This window comes from Dunckerocampus dactyliophorus, chromosome 2 (assembly GCF_027744805.1).
Source record: "Dunckerocampus dactyliophorus isolate RoL2022-P2 chromosome 2, RoL_Ddac_1.1, whole genome shotgun sequence".
Lineage (NCBI taxonomy): Eukaryota > Metazoa > Chordata > Actinopteri > Syngnathiformes > Syngnathidae > Dunckerocampus > Dunckerocampus dactyliophorus.
The window spans coordinates 40191132-40205597 of NC_072820.1; the positions used below are offsets into that span (position 1 = coordinate 40191132).

Here is a 14466-nt window from a genome sequence, read left to right on the forward strand (position 1 = left end):
CAGCAGAAATGGGGAAAAAAAACAGTTGTAATTTTACAAGAAGAAAGTCTCAAGTTGTATTCTAACAAGGAAAAAAGTCATTTTTATGAGAATCAACTTGTGATATGAGGACAAATTATTTTAGCAGCGTGGAGTTGAAATATTAGGAAAAAATGTCTGTTTTCTTTTAAAGTCGTAATATGAGAAACAAAATAAAGTTGCCATTTTTGGGAAATTAAGTTCTAATGTGGGAATGAAGTCAAAATATTATGGGGAAAAGTCTCAATTTTATGAGAATACTGTAAACTCGTAATATTATGAGGAAAAATAGTCATTTTAGTAGGAAGAAGTTGAAATATTAAAGAAAAAAATAAGTTATTTTTTAACAGTCGTAATATGAGAAACAACAAAGTAATTTAAAAAGTAGTTATACATTATGTGGGGGGGGGATATTGGGAATAAAGTCATGTTAGAAAAATAAAATTGATTTAAGGTTATTTAAGAAGAAAGTTGAAATGTTTGGAAAAAAAAAAAAAAAAACAGCAAAAATGGGGGGGAGCAAAGAGTGACATTCATACTAATAATGGTCTTTTTCACTTGTAGCACAAAGCTGAGATGCCTTTTTTTCTTGAAATATCAAAGAGGTCCTTGCATCCTTTCATTTTTCCCGACGTGGCCCTCGCTGGGAAAGGTTTGGACACCCCTGATGTAGCACCTTTTATCATGCAATGACTGCAAGTCCAGACATGCGCTACATGGGTTCTACCTTCCTAAAGGAAAAGGACCGTTGGATTGGAATTGGGACAAAAACGCTGACCAGCAACACCTTTTTGAGAAAAAACAAAACAAAGATCCATCAAGAACACAATAAGTGTGGTGTGGGTGCGTGTTAAAAGGCAAGCGTGTCAGATGGCCATGGGGTGTCTTCTGCTGAAGGTGCAGTCCCACATGATGCCGTCACCTTTGGGAACATGGCTCGAGGGTAAGAGGACCCGTGTGAACCAGTGGCTGAAAAACAAAATCAATTACAAAAGGGTCGCTTCTAGAAAAAGTCAATGAAGTACTAGAATATTCATAATCACTCTTGATCTTTCTTTCTTTCTTTACATTTATGTTTCTAAATCTTATCTATGGACTTGTAAAATAGAAGACTTTTATTACAGACTTATTTTAAGTTACATAGTGCAGAATGTGCTCAATTAAAGAATGCATAAATTAATTTGCAAACACGCAATAATAATAATACAACACGATCCTGCCTTTATGAAAGCATTGCTTACCATTTGAAGCTACACGAGAAAGGTAAAATATGGATATGAAGCCATGCAGTTCTATACGTCTGCAGCAACCACATGAATAAACAAACAACAAAAACCCTTCATTGCCGTGTCTAAACTGAGAATTAACATGTTGACCCAAATATGCTGTACAACAGTATTTATTCTCTAGAGGGAAAAAGGTCTGAAAAAGACAGCTTGTCTTATATTCGGGGTCTAGGGAGTTATGCATGCAACCTCACCTTGTGAGGCAAAGCTTTTCGTCTGGTCGCTCACGCACACAAGTAGAGATGCAGCCGCAACACTGAGAGGCACTTGAAATAAGTGCAAAGGACAGCCGCGGAGTTATGATGCTAATTTTAAGATAATGATGATGAATGAAGAAGTCACTCAACCGTCAAGCAGATTTAAAAAAAATATATAATATCCCTTTTTATTATGAAGCTAGTTTTGTTTTACTGATGAATTGTCCATGATTTTTATAAAAACGTGTCTTGAAAAAGAACGGTCGTCTTATATTCAATACGGTTTACTTTGCAAAGGCTGATTCGATTGTGTAGCTCGGGTATGGGGCCCCCGAGGGGACACGGGGGAAATATAATTTTGATCGGTTATAACTTTTGCAAGAAGGCAATTTGCACAATTTCTCTAATTGTCTCCAATTAACCTAACATGCATGTTTTTTGAACGTGGGAGAAAACTGGAGAAAACCCACACACGCACAGGGAGAACATGCAAACTCCACACAGACATGCCCAAGCAGAGATTCCAACCCAGATCTTCCCGATCTCCAGACTGTGTGGCCAACATGCTAACCACTCGTCCACCGTGCGGCCAATATGCAATGCGAAGTTTACAAAAACCCCATAAAAGGTCAATTTTACCCACCTTGTTTTCTCCACACCCAGCAGCAGCTTCCAATTCCCCATCCTCCCGTGATGATACGGATTTTTGAACACCTGAAATCCAAAAAAGGAATACTCCACGGTCCGGTTCTGACTTGATGTACCACTTTCTCTACCTTGCCCAGCTCCTTGAGTCTTTTAGTCTCTCTGCGGTTGATGTGGCGTTCCACGCTGGTTTCCCCGCGGCTGATGAGCGCGGCGTGCCACAGGGTCAGCCCTCCCAGAGCCACCGCCACAGAGCTGCAGGGAACATACGCAAACACTTCCACACTTGGATTTGGCTGACATATGAGCAAGTGGGTGCTGCTCACCTGGTCAGTACCCAGAGAAAGATGATGCTCTTGTGGGCAGTCATCTCTGTGGATGTGTATGGCGGGGGGGGCGTCTGATAGTAACTCTAAATGGCACAAAAAATGCTTCACTAATACGGCGGCCATAACTTATTCCTCTTTTTATCCCTATTCATTTGAAATAGGTCTGCGTCGTAATTTGTTGTAACTTTCAAGCGCTGTTCCTTATTTATTGATTATTATTTTTTTATTTGAAAACATGTATTTCATTCAAGGAAGAAAAAAACTATATGACATAAACACAAACACTCTTCAAACCAGAATGAAAGCGAGCAGAAAGAAGACAAGTCTTATTGTCTCTGCCCCTTTTTTCCCCTCCAAAATTCAGCCACAAAGAAAGTAAGCATTTAAAAACAACAATATGAACAAAGTACACATATAGCAGCCAGCCACACAGACGCTCATCACTTCCAACTCAAGCAATGCCATTCCCCACAGTAAAAATAAGCATAGTATGACAACCAAACATAGCTAACATGTTTCATGTTTCCTCAACAAACTAATTTTAACCATTCTGTTCAATTTGATGTCTGACTTGGATTTTTAGTTTCTTTATTCAGATTGTCCCATAAACCGACTCCTTTTACAGAAACACAGCGTTCCATCAGTTTAGTCCAGAATCTAGGGCCTAGATTTCCAAAAAAGTCATGAAACTCATTTACTATTTCAGTTTTATTAAAAATGTCATTATTTTTCACAAAATAATTTTGGAAGAGGTCATTCCCCAAGTAGCCTTCATGTTGTTTCTATTTTTATGTGGTAAATTACCACAGTATTCCTTTTTGTGTCTTCTAATTATCCATCCATTTCTATTTCTTATACCTGTCTTCTGCTTCTTTCGACCTTGATTTAAAAAAAAAAACATCTTTAATAAAGCTTCTTTAGATCTGTTTCTTATTCATTTGTCTGTGGTAATGTCCTTTGTATTGCATTGATCATTGATCATCATCAACATAAATGATCACTTACATCAGTTATGATCGCACTCACTACTTTTCCCATCAACTGCGTTTGTCAAGAATAGTTGCACTTTTTGATGTTATTCTTGTGGGCTTAGATGTCATTGGAAACAAATTCAAGCTATACATTGAATTTGTTTCCAATGAATTTGAACTTGAATTTTCCAGATCAGTGTTTACGTCTCCACATAAAAACACAATCTTGTTCTAACCGGGGATGACTCCAACACAGAGGCACCTAGCCGGGGGGCTATTAATAAGTCCACACCAGCTCGCCGCCTCTCCCCTGCAGCAACTCCAGAGTAAAACAAGGTCCAGCCCCTCTCGAGGAGTTTGGATCCAGAACCCAAACTGTGGGTCGAGGTGAGTCCGACTATATCTAGTCGTAATGTCTCAACCTCTCTCACAAGTTCGGGCTCCTTCCCTGCCACAGAAGTGACTTTCCATGTCCCAAGAACCAGATTTGGCCGCCGAAGACCAGGTTGCTTAGGCGTCCGCCCTCGACCGCCACCCAAAGCACAATGCACCGGACCCTTATTCTTGTCACCGCAGGTGGTGGGTCTATTGGGGGGGGAGATCCCTTGTGGCTTGTTCGGGCTGAGGGCGGCCGGGCCCCACGGGTGAGAGCCCGACCACCAGGCGATCGCCTGCGAGCCCCTCCCCTATGCCTGGCTCCATGGTGAGGCCCCGGTATCCCACGTCCAGGCGAGGTGTGGTCTCTTCTCGTGGTCTTCTGGTCTTCTGAATCACTCTTGGTCTGGCCCGTCACCCAGGACCTGTTTGCCTTGGGAGACCCTACCATTGGCATATAGCCCCAGACAACATACTGTAGCTCCTAGGATCCCTCGGGCACACAAACCCCTCCACCACGGTAAGGTGGTGATTCACGGACTGGTACCAGAGGTTAGGGCTGCCGACCAAAGGTTAGGGCTACCGTCAAGCTGAAGAAGGAGTCCTATCGAGCATGGATGGCTTGCAGGACTCCTGAAGCAGCTGATAGGTATTGGCAGGACAAGCGGCACGCGGCTTCGGCGGTGGTCGAGGCAAAAACTCGGGTGTGGGAGGAGTTCGGTGAGGCCATGGAACACGACTTTCGGTCGGCCTCGAAGAGGTTCTAGCAAACCGTCCGGCGCCTCAGAAAGGGGAAGCAGTGCCCGGTCCACACTGTTTACAGTGGGGACGGGGGCCTGCTGATCTCGACTGAGGATATAGTTGGGCAGTGGAAGGAATACTTTGAGGCCCTTCTCAATCACACTGACAAACCTTCCATAGAGGAAGCAGAGGCTGAGGACACAAATGCAGACAGTTCCATCACCGTGGCTGAGGTATCTGGGGTAGTCAAAACGCTCCCCAGTGGCAAAGCTCCGGGAGTGGACAAGTTTGCCCTGAATTCCTCAAGACTCTGGATGTTGAGGGACTGTCATGGCTGACACATCTCTTCAACATTGCGTGGACGTCGGGAACAGTATCTCTGGATTGGCAGACTGGGGTGGTGGTCCCCCTTTTCAAGTAGGGTGACCGGATGGTGTGTTCCAACTATAGGGGGATCACACTCCTCAGCCTCCCTGGGAAAGTCTATTCCAGGGTGCTGGAGAGAAGGGTACGACCATTAATCGAACACCGGCTACAGGAGGTGCAATGTGGTTTTCGTCCTGGTCGCGGAACACTGGACCAGCTCTACACCCTTGCAAGGGTACTGGAGGGTCCTTTGGAGTTTGCCCAACTGGTCTACATGCGCTTTGTGGACTTGGAAAAGGCATTCAACTGTGTCCCTTGCGGTGTCCTGTGGGGGGTGCTCCGGGAGTATGGGTTTGGTGGCGCGCTACTACGTGCCATTCAGTCCTTGTACAACCAGAGCAGGAACCTGGTTCGCATTGCCGGCAGTAAGTCAAGCCTGTTTCCAGTGAACATTGGCCTCCGCCAAGGCTGCCCTTTGTCGCCGATTCTGTTCATAATTTTCATGGACAGAATTTCTAGGCGCGGCCAAGGTGTCAAGGGAGTCCAGTACGGGGGCATTAGGATCTCGTCTCTGCTATTTGCAGACGATGTGGTCCTGATGGCCTCATCGGGCTGTGACCTGCAGCGTTTACTGGGACAGTTTGCACCTGAGTGTGAAGCTTCTGGGATGAGACTCAGCACCTCCAAATCTGAGGCCATGGTTCTCAGTCGGAAAAGGGTGGATTGTTCCCTCCAGTTGGGAATGAGGTCCTGCCCCAGGCGGAGGAGTTCAAGTATCTCAGGGTCTTGTTCATGAGTGAGGGAACGTTGGAGCGTGACGTCGATAGGCGGATCGGCGCAGCGTCTGCAGTAATGCGGTCGCTGTACCGGACCGTCGTGGTGAAGAGAGAGCTGAGCCGGAAGGCAAAGTTCTCAATTTACCGATCGATCTATGTTCCCACCCTCATCTATGGTCCTGAGCTTTGGGTCGTGACCGAAAGAACGAGATCGCGGATACAAGCGACTGAAATGAGTTTCCTTCGAAGGGTGGCGGGACTCACCCTAAGAGATAGGGTGAGGAGCTTGGTCATCCGGGAGGGGCTCAGAGTAGAGCCGCTGCTCCTTCACATCGAGAGGAGACAGCTGAGGTGGCTCGGGCATCTAGTCCGGATGCCTCCCGGATGCCTCCCTGGTGAGGTGTTTCGGGCATGCCCATCCAGGAGAGGGCCCCGGGGAAGACCGAGGACACGCTGGAGGGACTATGTCTCACAGCTGGCCTGGGAACGCCTTGGTGTCCTCCCGGTGGACCTGGAGGAGGTGGCCGGGGACCGGGAGGTCTGGGCTTCCCTACTAAGACTGCTGCCCCCACGACCCGGACCCGGATAAGCGGAGGAAAATGGAATGGAATTTCCATTGTGATCGTTTCCATAATAATCAACAGTTGTCGTATTACTAACAACATTACATTTAAACTGCAGTTGACATACAAAGATACACCTCCACCTCCACCAGCTTAATCAATTTGTCCATCCTTCATCCATGTTTCTGACACTGCAATTATACTAAAACGCCTTCTCATTTGCTTTAAGTACGGTAATCTTTCCTTTTTTTGATAAGTTACATTTTATACTTCTACTGTTGAAATGAATGGTAGACAATGTTCCATTCATCATTACCTTTCACCTCAGTATAATACTCACATTTATTATTTGGAATTAGTCCATTTTTGTTTGTACCCTTGTCTACATCACATATTTCACTCTCTAAACCAACATCTAAATGTATGTATGCATCCATGTTCCAGTATATGTCTATTTTCAGTATCCACTCTACAACCCTTTATCCTAAGTCTATATCTAATACTTCCAATCAACAGCAATGCTTCATTTTCCTCTTCTAAATGTTTCAAATTCTTTGAGGTCTTGTATGATCCTAGCCTGTGACTCTTCTTGTTCTCTTATCTATACATTGCCATTTCGAGTCCATGTTGCTGTGAGTTTTTTCCGTTTTCTTAGCATCCTTGCCTCTCGTGCAATGTTTTGTGAAATGTTCGTTTTAAGTATACATTAGTACTACTTGTTGTTCCAGTGTCTGCACTGCTGGGGTGACACCTCCCACCACTAGGGGGTGGAGTCGTGTGGGAATTCATCTAATAGCTGTCGTTTTCAGACTGGGGGAAAGAAGTTGTACGATAATGAACGTTATTTTTGGATGTCCGTGAGTGGAAACGTGTCTAAATTATTTGTTGACTAAAAAGAAAAAAACTGAGTTATTAAAACTCATCCTTATATGAAAGAAATTAGATTTTTACCATTACGCCAGGGGTGTCCAAACTTTTTCCCCCAAGGGCCACATACTGAAAAATGAAAGGATGCAAGAGCCACTTGGATATTTTGTAAGGCACAACTCAATGCTACTAAAATGACATTTTTCCCCTCATAATATTACACGTTTATTTTTGTAAAATTGCGACTTTTTTCTCCTTAGAGTACAACTTATTTCTATAATATTTAATATAATATTTGGACTTTATTCTCATAAAATTACAGCTGTTTTGTCCATTTCTGCTGTTGTTGTTTTTTTAAACACTTCCAACTATTTCAACTTTCTTCTTGTAAATTTTCTCCTCATAATTATGACTTGATTCTCATATTTGGACTTTGTTCGTATTCGTAACATTCTGTTTACACAACCTAATTTTCCAAAAATTACAGCTTTATTTGTTGTTCTGTTTGTTTCTCATAATATTATGGTTTAAAAAAAATTCTTTCATATTTCAACTTTATGCTACTAAAATGTTATTTTTCCTCATAATATTACATTATGATACTAAAATTACTTTTTTTTCATTGGATTACAACTTTTTTCTGTTAATATTTTGACTTTATTCTTGTAAAAATTACTGTTGATTTTTCCATTCTTGTTGTTGTTACTTTTTTTGTGTAGTTTTCTTGTTAAATTGTATTTTTAGAATGTGTCAGGGGCCAAAATAAAAACAACCGCAGGCCGCAAATGGCCCCCGGGCCGCACTTTAGCCATTACTGCATTACACGCTTCTCTTCAACCTTTGCTCCTACAAAAATGTAATTATTTTCATGCTGGAACAACACTGTTTATTTTATTTGATGCTGCTTTGCCTTCTGTGCTAATTGCAGCTCCCCCATCAAAACAAACCAACCAAATAAACCATCCGTCTCACCTCGACAGCGTTGTAAGCCTCCAGAAACATGTCTTTGCTGCTGATGCTGCAATAGATGCAGCCCAGAGTCATGTAGACGCAGAAGGAGAAGAAGTAGCGATGGTTGAAATGTCCCACACAGTTGTTAAGCCAAGCTGGAGGCATGTTCAGTTCAACAAAAGGAGGCAGATGTCAAAATAAAAGTACAAATGCTGTATGTGGTGTTTGTTACAAGGATACGACAGTGATGGTCCATCTTTAGAACACACCTGAAATGTAAGAAAAGGTGTTTCGGACATCATTACGAAAAATGAATGATGTATCAGCTGATGATGTTCTCCACTGTGCTGTGTAAAAGTCATAGAACACAATAAAATAGACAATTGTGACAAAGATGTGAGGTGTTTGCAAGGATTCTAGGTAGGATCCCATTCTGTTTAGTTTCCATTGTTGTGAAATTAGTTGTCCACTTCTGAGACAGTGAGACAGGCTTACAGTATCTCACAAAAGAATAATGGACCCACCCATAAAAAACCCTCGCTAAGGCCGTTTACACTTGCACACATTTTGTCCCCATAGTGGTACGCAATTTTGCGTGCCAATGAGTGACTGGTGGTAAACAGGTGTGAAGTATGGGTAAACCGTGCGGGTCTGCATGCCAGTGCACAAAGAAAATGTTAAAATGTTAAATGGGTTAACTATTCCACCACCTGTTGTGGCAAGTCGTCATAAGTAACCTTTTTTGTTGTTGTTGTTGGCTGCACAGGACATACATGGCAAGAGCTCTGCTGACGAGCGATACTAGAATTATGAACCTTTTGGGTGTTTTCCTGATTACACTTCACAAACACTAGATCAGAACAGCTTGCTGACACCTTCACCTTCAACTATAATTCGGATAAGCGAGAGGTACAGATTTCTTCAAATAAGCTTAGCATAAGTGCTGACAGCTGCTAGCAAGTCAAGCTAACTGGCTAACTCGCAGATCGACACCCTCAAGGGGAGATCCAGGATGAAGTCATATACCTTCAGGAGGAGCGCTGAGCAAGGATACCAAAACACTAAGAGAAGGAATCAAGGAGTTGCAAGAGGAAAATGCTGCCTTGTGCGCAGCTCCTATGGAAGAAAATGATGCATTGATATCAAGATTCTGCAGGACGATGTAAAAGCATTACTGGAAGATAATGCTGCCTTGCGCGCTGCTCTCAAGAAAGCAAAAAATCCTATGGAAGAAAATAGAGCAAATAGCAATAGAGCAAATAGAGAAAATAGAGCTTTGTAAGGATGTCAGGGTTCTGCAGGATGATATCAAGGCATTATTGGAAGATAATGCTGCCTTGTGTGCAGCTCTTGGAATAAAATCAGTGTCAGTGAATTGGCTTAGATTAATGTCTACATCAACAAACACTTAATGTCTACATCAACAAACAGTTGAATCAAATTGTATCATTTGTGCGCTGTATCGATCGTATCAAATCGTTCTGTTTTTTCTCTTTACGTTGTGCCTTTTTGCTGTATTTTTTCCATTTTTGCAGGGGTTTTTTGGTTACTTTAATTTCTACAAAGTGCAGTGGGCCACTAATGGCCCCCAGGCCATACTTTGGATTATTTACAATTTAAAGCAAAGAAAACAAATCCACAAATATATTGGGGAGCGAATGCTGAACTGCAAATAGGCGGGGATCTACTGTACTGCATAGTTGATAATTACAGCATGATGGAAATGATTGCCAAAACTGGCATGGGGAGCTTACGTGTTGCAGATGCTGCAGTGGTGCGTCCTGGCCGGTTTGGGGTTGATACATTTCTTACAAACGGACACGGAAGGCATATGGAAGTTGTCCTAAAAAATAGGTAAACAGAAACAGCAAATATATGTCAGCAAATGCAATGAGGGAGCTTTGGTCAAATCTTAATCATCTTGTCAAACTTTCTTGTTAAAAAGCATCATAACAGTACCTTGGGTGGGTGTCCTGGGGAGGTGGTGATGGCTTTGTAGTAATGGAAGACCACCATGATGAGAAGCCAGTGGCCACAACAGATGTGCCAGATGACCCAAGGCACAATATAGGTGCTGAGGATCATGGGTAGGACGAACAGGTAGACGATGACCACAACTGAGGTTGTCAGCAGGATGACCAGCGAGACAAACACCTAAGAGGGGCAAAGGTGGGTCATTCAGACAAACAATACAGTGGCACCTTTACAGTCTAATATGGATTATTTATAATGTGAAAATTGATGACATTTTTAAAAACGGCCAAGAATTCATCTTAGTGAGCATTTCAGGCAGGGGTGTCCAGATTGTGGCCCAGCGGCATTTGGCTGTGTTTGGCATGGCTGTTTTTGTTTTTTTTATTGGGCCTCGGCACATTCTAAAATTAAATGAAAAAAAAACAGTAAAAATGGAAAATAGCAGTAATTTCATAAGAACAACAACGAAATATTAAGAAATTAAAGGAAAAAAGTCATAATATAAGAAACAAACAAAACAACTTTTATTCCAATTTTTTGAAAATTATGCTGGGAAAAAGTTATACTACAATAATCATGCCAAAATATGAGAATGAAATCATCATAATACAAAACAAAAATGTACAAGATTAAATTGAAATGTTTGTGTAATAAGTAGAAACAGTTCATACTGACAATACATGCGGTACTAATAATGTGCTTAGTCACCAAAAACAAAGACCTGAGATGCAGGCTGCCCCTATGACTCTAGAACTACAAATTGAAAATGTGAGGAAAAACCATCTTGGTTGCTCAGAACAATATTCAACATCAACAATTTAAAAAAACAAAAAAACAATTAAGGTAGCGTTTTACTATTATTTTATTACAGGTGTTAACTTCTTTTCTTCTGTTTACACTTGTGACAGTTAACGTGATGTGTGATGCATAAAGTCCACTCATTCCACTTCCTCAAAGCTACACATCTGATAAATATAATTTTTGTCTAGTATTTAAAAATCCTGTACAGTTCTCTTATAGCTATGAGCAAATCGGATATTTCAGGCGTGTCCAATGTGCGGCCGCGGGCCATTTTGGGCCCACAGCTTCTTTTTTTTTCTTTTTTTTTTATTGGCCATTGGCATATTGTAAAAATAAAATCAATTCATCATTAATGAAATGTATTATTAGATATTATGCTCATGTGGTTTGTCACGTATAACACAAAGCTGTTGATGATAGGGATGGGGACGAGCCGATCCAGCATCGATATCAGGTTCCAATACAGTGTAATTCACGTATCGGAAATATCTGATGCCACCTGCAGAGAGTTCTGATCCATCAGCCAAGTCTATGCTTTGACGTTGTCAGCAAACTTAGCTACAAAAATATCAGCCAACATAGCCAAAAGAGTATCAGGGAACGCAGTTGTCATCCTCACTCGCACCACCCTTACACACAAACTCTACAAAAAACTTCTGGGTCGGTACAATATCATACTTGCCCTTCCAAAGCGGTTTATTACAGCCTCATATAAAATCAACCATACGACAGCTATGTTTACTGATAGATTTTAAGCTACATTTGCTGACATTTTGGCGTGGGTTGCATATTAAAAGCGGTATCGTGATCAGATCGGAAGTGAGAAGAATCTGTGCATTCCTAGTTGATGATAGCTAAGTACATATTGACCTACCTGTACAATGTATTAGTTTTAGCATCTTTGATGTACAAAATGTAGCCCTTACATCCTTTACATGCTCTGTATGCGGCCCTTGGTGGAAAAAGCTCAGACACCCCTGCCATATTTGGGTGTCAACGGTTCCACTGTACAGTACTCACCACTCCAAACCAGCGTGTCACATTGTCCACAATCCAGTACACAGGCTCAAAAACACAGTCAAGGAAAGTGTCCGAGTTGCTGAGGCTGTTGAAGTATAGCGATTTGAGCAGCAGTTTGCTGTAGCTCCAGAGCTCCAGAAGCCCACTGCTTCTCCCGCCTCGACACCTTCTCTTTGGAGGGCACAACTGGCAACAACGCAGTGCTAGTCTCATGGCCCGGGAGAGCTGCCACCTCCAGCTGCTGCCCACACGCATACCACCGCCCCCTCGCCTACACACCCTGCCTTCCGCAAACACACAAACACACAGACACACACACCAACAGTTAGAAACACAGGCAGCATAAAACAGCAGCTCTTCATAATCAAACCGGACAACAAGCGAAGTTTCCATTGTGGCGTCTTCAGACGACGTCCATGCACGGCAAGGAATGACACAGGAGGCTTCTTCTAGAACTTGCAGAGCAAACTAGCTACCTGTCACCTGTCAGTCAAAGACAATGGGGACTTCCACTTAAACAAATCAACTAAATAATTCAAAAGGCCCAAAACTCCAAGTGGTAACCCAATAAGAGGGACTTGAAAAGGAATGAAAGCCTTAAGAAGGGCACATTATATCAAGAGAGTGGGTATTGATTACATAGATAAGACTTTTTTTGTTCTTAAATGGAACACTGCTAATTACATGAGGCAAGTGAAAGTACAAAGGCTGTATCCTGCTAACTTGACCATGTCCTACTTTCATTGAAATATTAATCTTTAATGAATCCTTACAATGGCCTTTATTATTACTGTGCACAATTATAGATGCTTATTTTCACTGAGAAACTAAATAAACTCAGTAATGACAAAAATACTTTACAATATGTGTTGTCGATTGAGGTACAAAACACAAAACTGACTGTCCTGCATCACATTTAGTCTGCGTAATATTCTCAATGGAGTTGCAGATAGGATTATTGTAAGCTGTGCAGTGTAGTTTTAAATGACTGCAAACTATGACCTCATTCATTTTATAATATTGCCAACAACTACACACAAGGTCATGTTCCAAATCGCGCACTTCCACACTTACACTCTGTACTTAAGTGTGCTCCAATGAGTACAGCAAAACGGTCCTGGATGTTAGATGCACTCACACACCTTAAATAGTGTGTGTGTGCAGCAATGGACACTAACCGTCTTGTCTACATAGCGGAAGGGGGGGGGACTAACTCAGCTAAATGTAGCAAGCGTAAATAGAATAGCTCGGTGATAAAGTGTTCAGACAGCTCCAAAGGTCCACACAACAATATCATATGGAGCAGATTAGAATCAATATTTATCTAATAACATGACAAAAACATAAAGCTTTTAAATAAAATACATCTACTCACCAGAGATGTAAATGTCTCCTCCTACATCAGCCATTATTGGTGTAACTTGGCTTTTCAACACTCTGATTAACCAATCAGAGGATGGAAAAATGCAGATGTTACCTGGGCCAGCTAGCTGGCTCTGCTTGGTTAAAGAAACAGTACCATTGATAATGGCGTTTAAGTGACATAGGCTAGCACTCCTGATTGACATGGCAACACATAGAAACTGAAATCTGATTGGATTAAAAAAAAAGCATACATACACTACTGGAAGCAGTGGAGCCAAAGAGCTACATAATTAATAATAGACTGTTGGGAATAAATTAATAAATTTAGTGGACCACATGCTATAATTGACGTTGTAAATGTCAAGCCAATGATTCAGATAGCGAAGTAAGCGACGGCTTTGTTGGCCGTAAACACCTTTAAGTGCGCGATTTGGAACACAGCCTACAGTATATCCGTCTCTTCATTGTGATGATTTGATACATATATAGGCTTCAAAACAAATTATTTAAATCCCAACGTATGTCAAACTAAATGCACCAAAGTCGTAAATAACACATCTTGCCCTTAGGTCTAATCATAATTCCTCTATTCAGCAACAACATGCTCTGTTTGAATGTTAGCAAAATGCTAGCTGCCTCCATACAGCAATATACATCGCCTATTTATACACATTCTGGTCCGGTACAGACTACTGTCTCATGATACCTGGTCAGGTGAAATGGGTGGACAAGGTGACAACACCACGGTCACGTCATATCCATGAAAACCCCGAGGAGCTCCAAACACCAATTTTTACATCAGCGCCAAAGACCGGTGGCTCTACGAAGATCGTCTACTAGGAAGCCTTTCCACTCAGTATTCCAGTTTGGTATTAAGTAAATCATTTGAACCAACAGTTATCTATTTGATTACATTGATTCTAATTTTAAATGGAAGTGTACTACTTGGTTGCAATTTGTATGTCGGAATTTATTCCTGTTATTGCAATAAACAACAATGTAATATGTAGTGACACATCTTTCTTTGCATGTCGTTCATAGCGCGTCACTGACGCGATGCATTGTTGGACTTGAAGTTTATCAGTCACACGCCAGTTAGTTAAATGTAAATGGTTCGCGCTAGTTGTGAATTCAGATAAAAAGAGAGAACGTATAAATAAAATTTACATTACTACAACCAATGTCTGACGAAATAATGTCAAGCTTATTCGGAAAACCCGA

At 41.8% G+C, this 14466-nt stretch overlaps 1 protein-coding gene across 5 annotated transcripts; it reads right to left on the bottom strand.

The window, feature by feature from the left end:
- Window positions 1-503: 503 nt before the first annotated feature.
- Window positions 504-14074, bottom strand: zdhhc16b (zinc finger DHHC-type palmitoyltransferase 16b). Of its 5 annotated transcripts, none has more exons than XM_054767238.1 (9): window positions 13952-14074; window positions 11881-12164; window positions 10045-10239; window positions 9840-9928; window positions 8326-8354; window positions 8107-8240; window positions 2473-2558; window positions 2145-2401; window positions 504-987 (listed from the first exon to the last, which is right to left on the bottom strand). In XM_054767238.1, the coding sequence occupies exons 2-9, from the start codon at window positions 12133-12135 to the stop codon at window positions 869-871; spliced, it is 1164 nt and encodes a 387-aa protein (XP_054623213.1). In that variant the 5' UTR covers window positions 12136-12164; window positions 13952-14074; the 3' UTR covers window positions 504-868. The 5 variants fall into 5 exon arrangements, with proteins under 5 accessions (XP_054623213.1, XP_054623214.1, XP_054623215.1 ...); XM_054767239.1 differs by having other exon boundaries at window positions 11881-12160; window positions 13952-14062; XM_054767240.1 differs by lacking the exon at window positions 13952-14074 and adding an exon at window positions 13256-13945 and having other exon boundaries at window positions 11881-12160.
- Window positions 14075-14466: the final 392 nt, after the last annotated feature.

Excerpts from the sequence above, each read along its gene's own strand:
- zdhhc16b (XM_054767235.1), bottom strand. The coding sequence starts at position 12,273 with ATGGAAACTTCGCTTGTTGTCCGGTTTGATTATGAAGAGCTGCTGTTT. Across the intron at positions 10,240-11,880 it reads TGACACGCTGGTTTGGAGTG|GTGTTTGTCTCGCTGGTCAT; the intron begins GTGAGTACTGTA and ends TGCCCCTCTTAG. Across the intron at positions 8,241-8,325 it reads AAAGATGGACCATCACTGTC|CTTGGCTTAACAACTGTGTG; the intron begins GTATCCTTGTAA and ends ACATGCCTCCAG.